The sequence below is a fragment of the Squalius cephalus genome, assembly GCF_949319135.1.
Source record: "Squalius cephalus genome assembly, chromosome: 7".
In the NCBI taxonomy this organism is placed as follows: Eukaryota; Metazoa; Chordata; class Actinopteri; order Cypriniformes; family Leuciscidae; genus Squalius; species Squalius cephalus.
In genome coordinates, this window is record NC_137128.1 from 42,742,756 (window position 1) to 42,751,771 (window position 9,016).

Consider the following 9,016-nt stretch of genomic DNA (forward strand, 5'->3'; position numbering starts at 1 on the left):
CACCTGATGAAATGAGCGCGCCTCAGCGCGGCAAAACTGATGAAATAAACGCGGCAGAAAATCGACCAATCAGAATTTTGGTCGAACCAGAACGTATCGACCAACTAATCGACTAATCGACTAGGACAGTACAGCCCTAGTTTCAATTCACTTCATTTTTATTTGTGTTGTTTCATTTTTAGTATGATGCCTTAGAAGGTAGTCACCTATGCAGACAACGAGGCAGCTCACTAGGTTTTGGAGCTTTATTGAATAAATAGACTAATTTTTTTTGTGTACACGAACAGTTTGAGGTCAGTAAGATTTTAAAATGTTTTTAAAAGAAGCATCTTATGCTCACAAAGGCGGTGGATCAAAAATACAGTAAAAACAGTAATTTTGTGAAATATGATTACAATTTAAAATAACTGCTTTCTGTTTGAATATATGTTAATATGTATGTTGAATATATGTTGAATGTGTTTGATAAATGTATTCCTGTGATCAAAGCTGAATTTTCAGCATCATTACTCCAGTCTTCAGCGTCACATGATCCTTCAGAAATCATACTAATATGATGATTTGCTGCTCTTATTATTATCAAAGTTGAAAACAGTTGTGCTGCTTAATTTTTTTTTTTTTTGTTTTTTTTTTGGAAACCGTGATACATTGTTTTTTCCAGAATTCTTTTGATGAATAGAAAGTTCATAAGAACAGCTTTATTTGAAATCTTTTGTTACTTTACAAGTGTCTTTACTGACACTATTAAACAATTGAATGCATCTTTAATTAATTGAATGCACTTTTAAAGGCAGGGTAGGTAGGATTTTTCTAAAAAAAAAACATTCCAAATTTGTTTAAACTGTCTTTATATACCAATACATAATTAAAATGTAAGTACTCTGAAAAAGAGAGTATAAAAATCGAGTGTCTGTAGACCTCTCACGACTGTTGTAAACACAGCTAATTATTTCCATTAACTCCACCCCCTCCCTTCTGAGCTCCTTCCAAAGCCACGCCCCCAAAACACATGAACGCGCGACGCCAACCGCTCAGGCTCAGCTGGAAGACGCATTTATTTACCTGAGACGAGCGGAGAGGAAGGAGCGCAGTGCATGCAGTGACATCATGTCAGAATCACATGTAATAAAATACCTAACTTTATCACTATAAATATAAACAAATAAGATTTATTTTAGTACTCACTATCAAGATAGCATATCGAAACTGGTAAAGTTTAAAATATACTTTGTTTGATTCGGTAACAAGCTATATTTATAGGTAACGAGCTATATTTATAAGGCAAAGCTAAAAACAGGTTGCATTGATACACGTTTTTCCATCATCAGTTACACTGTGATGAAGGTGAATTTCGTGTAAGATTCATAACATATACGGTGTTTTGCGAGTTTCCATGATGAAAACATTGTTGACTCTAATGAGGACTACACTCCGGAGACAAGTACCGCTTCGTCGGTTCGAGGACAGGTCCGGGGTCAAGGGCGAAGCAGAGGAGGTCGTTCAAGAGTGCGGGCAAACAGTGTCCGAGGAAGTAGTTTTTGCCTTGTTTGCCTTCGCTGACTGAATATGCAGGTGCTTTGAATTTTGAATGCTCTTTCTCTGCCATAATTTTACTCTTCGTAGGTTCCGCGCCTCTCTTGCACTCCTCAAATCAAACGGGTGCGCGCGCATATGGGCAGATCTTGTAGCAACAGGGGTGGTAGCCATGGTTGCGAGAGTGAGTGACAGTCGCCCAAACCAATCAATTGTTTCGTCCCGAATGGAAATAATGAGCTGTGTTTATTGCAGATTAAAAGGTCTACAGTCACTCGATTTTTATACTCTCTTTTTCAGAGCACTTACATTTTAATTATGTATTGGTATATAAAGACAGTTTAAACAAATTTGAAATTTTTTTTTTAATAAAAATCCTACCTACCCTACCTTTAATGCATTTTAGTAATAATATTAACTCAATGCAGGGTTTTGTGGTGGCCGTGCTGTACTGCTTTCTGAATGGAGAGGTAAGAGTATTTCATTTGAAATTCTCAAATGCATGCAATCTGTTTTTGGTTAGAAAACAATACATTTCCACTATAAATGTTCCAATATTACTACATAAACAATTATTTTTAGTTACTACCATATCCTAACCAGGCATGACGCGATAGTGACAAGCGATCAATTTCATCCATGTTACACACAAAAAGACATTTAGGGCCCTATTTTAACGATCTGAAACGCAAGTATCAAACGCGAAACGCAAGTAACTTTGTGGGCGGATCTCGCAAATCTAAAATGGGTTGGTCTGAAGTAGCTTCATTACTCATAGGTGTGGTTTGGGCGTAACGTGAAATAAACCAATCAGAGCGACATCTCACATTCCCTTTAAGAGCAGGCGCGCTTGTTCCATGGCGGATTGATATTATAACGGCGGATTTGCCAGGAGCGGTTCACAGCCGAGGAGACCGACGTTCTCGTCAGGGCCGTAAAAGACAGAGAAGTGACTTTGGGGATGGAGAAACACCCAAATTAGCTTCGGTTAAACAGGCATATAATAATTTGGGTAAATGTGTAAGCTAGATTTATGCCTATTTTTTCACATCTTCATGGACACCACAATGATTTCCCTCATGTGGAATATTTTTCCTTGTAATTATGTATGGTTTACAAAAATGGCAACTGCTGCATCTGTGCGTAGGTGAGAGAGGCAAAGTGTATGCGCGTTGTGCACACGCTACATTATGGCCAAGCATGCGCCCTTAAAATAGCATCTGAATAACACGCCACTGACTTTAGACTAGGTGTTTCCTGGTCTGTGGCGGAATTGTTTTCTGAAACTGCAAAATAGCACCAGGGAACGTTTGCGCCGGAACACGCCTCCACTTTTCACTGAACCGCCCCCGGGAGCGCAAGTTTATTCCCTAATTTACCGACGTGCGTCTGTTGAGGGAAAAGTCCGCTGTGCGTCGGGTGCAAAATAGGAATGATACATGTGTCGGTGTACAAAGTCAATTGCGCTGGGTGCAAGATAGGGCCCTTAGTCAGTTGATGTTTTTTTTCCTTTGTTGCATTGTTGTAGGTAGCCCCGCACATAGTGAAATCTCATTAGTCCGAACATAAAACAACAAATAGCTTCTGATTGGCTATGATTTCGCTTTCTGCGAGGATAGTAAAATTGATGCTTGAAACGTGTCACGTCACATCTGGCTAGGACATTGTGCAAAGCATGAGGGAGAGAGTGTGGACTGGTGGAGAACGCGTGCACCCTTACAGCTGAGTACATTAAAAAATGACCTTTTCAAGTTTCTCCCTAAAGGTGCAGTCGGAGATAAAGAGGAAATGGAGGAGTTGGACGGTGAACAGGTACTTTGCTGTGGACCTGAAGCAGCAGCGTCATCCTTCGCTAGCGAGCAGTGGGGTGAACGGGGGCACGCAGCTGTCCATCCTCAGCAAGAGCAGCTCACAGATACGCATGTCCAGCCCACTGGCCGAGACGGTCAACCTCAACCTGCCCACCTGAGCGCCTGATTGGCCCACGTCCCTAAAGCCCCGCCCTCAACTCACCCTCTTCACCTGCAGTAGGGCCGGCCATTCACAATGAGAGAAGAACTATTAATTATTCATCAATTCTCTGGATAAGTATTTAAAGATTCCAAAAAAGATCCTGAACGAATCACCCATAATCGGTTAGAAAAGATTCGTCCAGGGATATATTTAAAGTGCCAAAACTGTTTTGAGCTAATGCTAACAAAAGTTGCAGTTCAGGTTAGAAAGCTTTTTGACCATAACGCAACTTTTTGAAGGCTTTCTAATTAATCTAATAAGAAAATATGAGCATAAAAGAATGTTATTTCATCACAAGAGTTGTACGTTCTTTCTCAGTCAATAATAATGCAGAGCAGGGGAGCTGTACGCTGCACACCGCTGCCCTAAACGCCAAAATGAGATCGCAGCAGAAATTCGAGTGAATTTTCATATCGCATTATGAGCCATAGAGAATGTGAATCGTTTGTTGTTAGAATGTAGTCAGAGAAACGTTCATACATTCATTTTTGTCAAACCAATAGCACATTGCTTTCTAGTTTTGATGAACATTAGTTAGTGTCTAATCGGAGACAGAGAGACGGGTTACAATTCAGTGTTACGATAAGTTTAAGGAAAAAATAATAACATAAAGTGCCAAAACGTGACCATTTAAGTATTGTTTTATCAGCAAGCTACTGTGTTTATCAGAATTACACTATAAAAGAAAATGTACAGACTTCGTGTTGCTCGTTCAAATGCTGTGTATTTGATTCAGTGTTCTCCACAGAGAGATTGTAAAACATATTTTTTTACAATCAGCCGTAAGTACAGAGTATGTCAATAATATAAAGACTTATGAATGACTCATGACGTTAGATTATCTGTAAATGTTGTTTCGATTTAGCTTTTAGACAGTGTATTCTTCTTGTCATGCGAATGGTTTATAACTACACAGAGCCAATTTAAACAAACCAAGGATTGTCAAAAAAAAAAAAAAAAAAAAAAACCTTTTACCGGAGCGAGGAAGCTATTCCCACAATTCTCTCTAATTTATTCTGAAGTGCCTGTTGGTCACAAAAATAGCTTTGATGGATCTATTCTAAACAACCAGTGCCGTGTGGTATTGATTTATTTATTAGTCAATTAGTAGTGTAGATTAACAGATTCAGTGTTCAGGTTGCTTTTACAATCTTTATTTTATACCGAGTAGAAATATATTCATTTATATGTGGTATTAGAATGCATATATAGTCATATCTAAAGCTTTGAGATGCGCAAATCAATGCCATTACGTTACTATCAGGTGCATTATAAATGCTTTTTAGGGCTGACAGGAGACATCTGAATGAAATGTGATAGTGTTAAAGGGGCATTTCACCCAAAATTGTAGATTCTGTCATCATGTACTGACCTTCATGTCATTCCAAAATCGGACTTTTTGAATGTTTATCCTCTTAGAATGAAAATATACAATTACGTCAAGCTCCAAAAGGCCAACAAAGCGCCGTTTTACTACCATAAACGGTGCAGAAGTCATATGAAATACTGTATGGTAAAAGTATGTCATACAGGTTTGAAATGGCATGATGATGAGTAAATGATGACAGATTTTAATTCGTTTGGGATTGAACCCTTTTAAAGCTTGAGAGACAGTTAACCCCAACTCTTTACAAGTACAATCTCTGATGTCAATCTATGAAGCCAACCAAATTTACTGCATCACCACTGACTGACAATCATAATTAGTTATCCCTCACATTTTACATGTTTGATCACGAGAACAACGTGCATCAGTGTATAAAGTGGCAACAGCCTCTTCTAATGCTAACGGTGTTGTTTATTTCCAGTACAGTATTTTTCTCTGCTGTGAAGTTCTAGAGTGTATATCCTCTGTGTATGTTAAAGACGCACATGTGCCAGTAAATGATGGATGTACCAGCACTCTCTCTTTACATTAGCCAACACTTGCAGTCAACATAAAGTACTAATGATGTATGTAAAACTTCTGTGATTATGAACGTGCCAATTTTGAAGTGCAATATGCTTTTGTTGCAGCTCAGTTGTCGGTGTATCATATTGGAGGCAGAGTTGAAATTATTGAAATGTACAGTGAAAGTAATGGTCGTGTAGATTGCACAAATCTTTCTTTTAAACAATGTGGAAAATGTATGTTTTTTTTTCCCCCTTAGTAGTTATTTTAAAGTTGAAGCGTGTAATTTGTAATCTGTTCTAGAATCACCATACAAAAGTGTAAAAATAATGACAGGTTTCATACACTCTCCCCATCTTTCATTGGCTGAATAAAAATAGCCCCACCCTGGTTGAGGCAACAATTGCAGTTCCTTTAAAAGTAATATTTTTTATGTAAAGTATACGTTTTATTCTTAATAGAGACAACTATAAGTCATTTGTAGCTAGCTTCTGCTTGAAAATTGTAAACACTACAGCTCTTTGGTGCTATAAAAAAACATGTTTGTTTCAGCATCACAAACAGCAACATTCGCTCAACCAATGGCATGAGTTTGGGGCGGGGCTGTGTCTGTTTGCCGACCAATGGCAGACGAGGGGAGTCTTTAAATAAAATATTCCATGAGTGCTCACCGGTGATGAAAACTCTTTGACCTTTCTCATTTTTGTCTTATCGTCATTTTTCAGTCTGTAAATATTAATGATCTTGAACAAGCTCTCAGTGATAGTGAACTTGTCTGTTGAAATAAATTGTGAAATCCTAACAGAGTGTCATTAACAGAGCGTCAGATGTTGCTTGGATCATGTGACCTTACGACATAGAGCTTCATATGTGTTTGGATATAGTAACGGGAGGGCCGAGCTCCCTCTGTGTCTCTTTCTTAATATATCTGCATGAAAATGGAAAAAAAAAGAGAGAGAGAATTTTGCTGCTTTCTATGTTCTTGACACCAGCCGTCATTCTGAGTGTGAGCGCTCAGAAGGTAACGACCATGTCTCAAAGCTGTTACAGACGTGTTTTCTTGTGCTTGTAATACATCTATCTGCCAGTAGATGTCGCTTTTATTTCATAGAATAATTGAGCGCTGTATTTTTGAGGAACGAGGATTGTCTGTCGTGTAGGTCTGAAGTTTCATTGTGTCTTTGAGATGTCTTCATGTTGTGGACTAACTCATTTCAGTCTGAATGTAACACCCGGACAACAACTGTATTGTACATTCAGCTGCTCTGTAAAGCTGCCTGCTGTTTCTTCTGCTTTGATGTAGAGATGATGTCTATGTTTGACCTGTGAACATTTTTGTACGTGTCTGAATTCCATTCTTGACATACAACTCTTGAATTTATGGAATTTGTGTAGTTTTTTTATGTATGTATACATGTGTCTTCTTTAAATGTGTGTGAGAGAGATACAGTATGAATATGGTTGGCTCGCTGTTAACTCCACTGTGCAAAGTGGGAAAATGCTAAACTCCCCTGATTTTATTTTTTTTAAAGGTGCAGTAAGCGATTTTAGAAACACTGTGTGTCTGCGTTGATCTGACCGAGCGGCACAACACACTTGTAGCCAATCAGCAACAGGGGGCGTGTATACTCGTGTTGGGGGAGGAGAGTAAGTGAGCCAATCAGCAACATGGGGCGTGTCCACTCGTGTTGGGGGAGGAGAGTAAGTGAGCCAATCAGCAACAGGGGTGTGTCCACTCGTGTTGGGGAGGAGAGTGAGTGAGCCAATCAGCAGTAGGGGGCGTGTCCACTCATGATGGGGAGGAGAGAGAGTGAGCAAGAGGGAGATTTGAAGAAAGACTGTTGAAAGAGAGACGGCTGGGTAAACTGGTCCACACTCCAACACAGTAGGTGGCGATAATGCACCTTAACGTTGGTGCCACCCACCATAAAACCGAAGAAGAGAGAGAGATGGCTGAGAGGCATTACAAAAGAGAAAAGGTCAGAGGAATATCACTGGAAAAAGAAGGGTTATGATCAGGCAAGAGCTTCAGGACCCGCGTTAATATTAGAAAAGCTTTCCAGCGCTGGAGAGACCGAAGCAAGAAAGCTTGAAAATAGATGCCGAGGTTGTGTTGTTTGTTACTTCTCCATACGTGAGTAACATTGGTTTTACTGTGTTTCACAGAACTAAGATATGCTGTTGTTGTAATGTTAGCTATAGTAACAGGACAATTCTGAGTATCATTGTTTACCTGGAGCTGGTGTGCGGTTGGCGACTAACAACCAACTCTTGCTTATGTATACTCTTGTGTACTGTATGTTCAGTTTTTTTTCTTCCTTGTCGTTCGTTCATCATCGCTTTTTTTCATTTTGAGCATTATTTTGCTTTGCTTCAGCTATAGAGCTGGTAAGTCCTGCCCATCCGTAAAACCCCACTGGACCTCTAGGTTGAAAAATCGTCAATGCAAGTGAATGGGAGAAAATAATTATTTTCTGGTCCCGTTTGAATTGTGCCATGAATGTGAACATATGTTGTCTGTGAATTTTTTATATAATTTTTCATGTTACGAGTTTAACAGTATATGGTATGATTCTTCGGCTAGCAGTTGTGGAAAAGACATAACGAGAAAGACTACATGTCGCCTATGTGACGTCACCCCATAAAGTTGACTTACCCGTGGTTTTCGCCAACCTCAACGATTTTGTCCTCTCCCTGAAAGAAGGCGGTGAAGTGCACCAAAGACACAGCCATGTTTAGCGGGATCGGTGAGCTAGTGTCCGTGTGCGAGTGGTGGTGACGTTTCAAACGCGTCGAAAGCAGCGAAGAGTTGTAGTCCACAAAGTGCTCTTACACAAAGTCTAACCGTATCAAACTTCTACCCGCTAAATTGTAGCATTCTTTACACGAAAAATTATATTAAAAATTCACAGACAACATATGTTCACATTCATGGCACAATTCAAACGGGACCAGAAAATAATTATTTTCTCCCATTCACTTGCATTGACGATTTTTCAACCTAGAGGTCCAGTGGGAGTAGCGGAAGGGGCGGGACTTACCAGCTCTATTATAAGGAGACATCCACTCTTGCATTGTGTGTTCATGGATTTTGGGGGCGGAGCAATGAAGGGAGGGGTGTGTTCGTTCCAGGTGATTTCAAATATCAACAGTGTTTCTCAGGAATCGCTTACTGCACCTTTAAATTTGACAAAAAGACAAATGTGTAGGGAAGGTCTACAACTCCATGCAAATGCAATTTTTTTTATTAGAAATAAAAAAAATTCAAGTAAAATAGTAAAAGAAGTAACAGTAAAATAAGCTATGCTACAGCCTGCATAGTCAAATTAACTGGATACATTTAAATATTTTCATAAATATATTAAATATTAAAATAGTCAGCTGTAATTTGATCTAATACATATTTCATACAAAACCAAAACATTTAAGAACTGTGTCAGTCTGGAAAAACATAAAAATAAACTGTCAGATCTAAAAGGGGTACAAAGTTAAAATAAATTACAGTACAATACATATTTTTAAAGCTGTAAACATTGTTCTCAGTGTAACATAGCAACATAACTGTTGACATTTCTGAAG

General features: G+C 39.0%; 1 protein-coding gene across 4 annotated transcripts in view; it reads left to right on the top strand.

Moving 5' to 3' along the window:
- The window catches only part of adcyap1r1a (adenylate cyclase activating polypeptide 1a (pituitary) receptor type I), a 67,517-nt gene extending 60,699 nt beyond the window's left edge, over positions 1-6,818 (top strand). For 2 of the 4 annotated variants that reach the window (XM_079876355.1, XM_079876353.1), the window contains 2 exons: positions 1,962-2,003; positions 3,286-6,818. In XM_079876355.1, the coding sequence (XP_079732481.1) occupies positions 1,962-2,003; positions 3,286-3,510 (267 nt within the window). In that variant the 3' untranslated portion in view covers positions 3,511-6,818. The remainder of the gene's footprint in view (positions 1-1,961; positions 2,004-3,285) is intronic. The other 2 variants (XM_079876356.1, XM_079876354.1) reach the window with 1 other exon arrangement.
- The last annotated feature ends 2,198 nt before the right edge of the window (positions 6,819-9,016 follow it).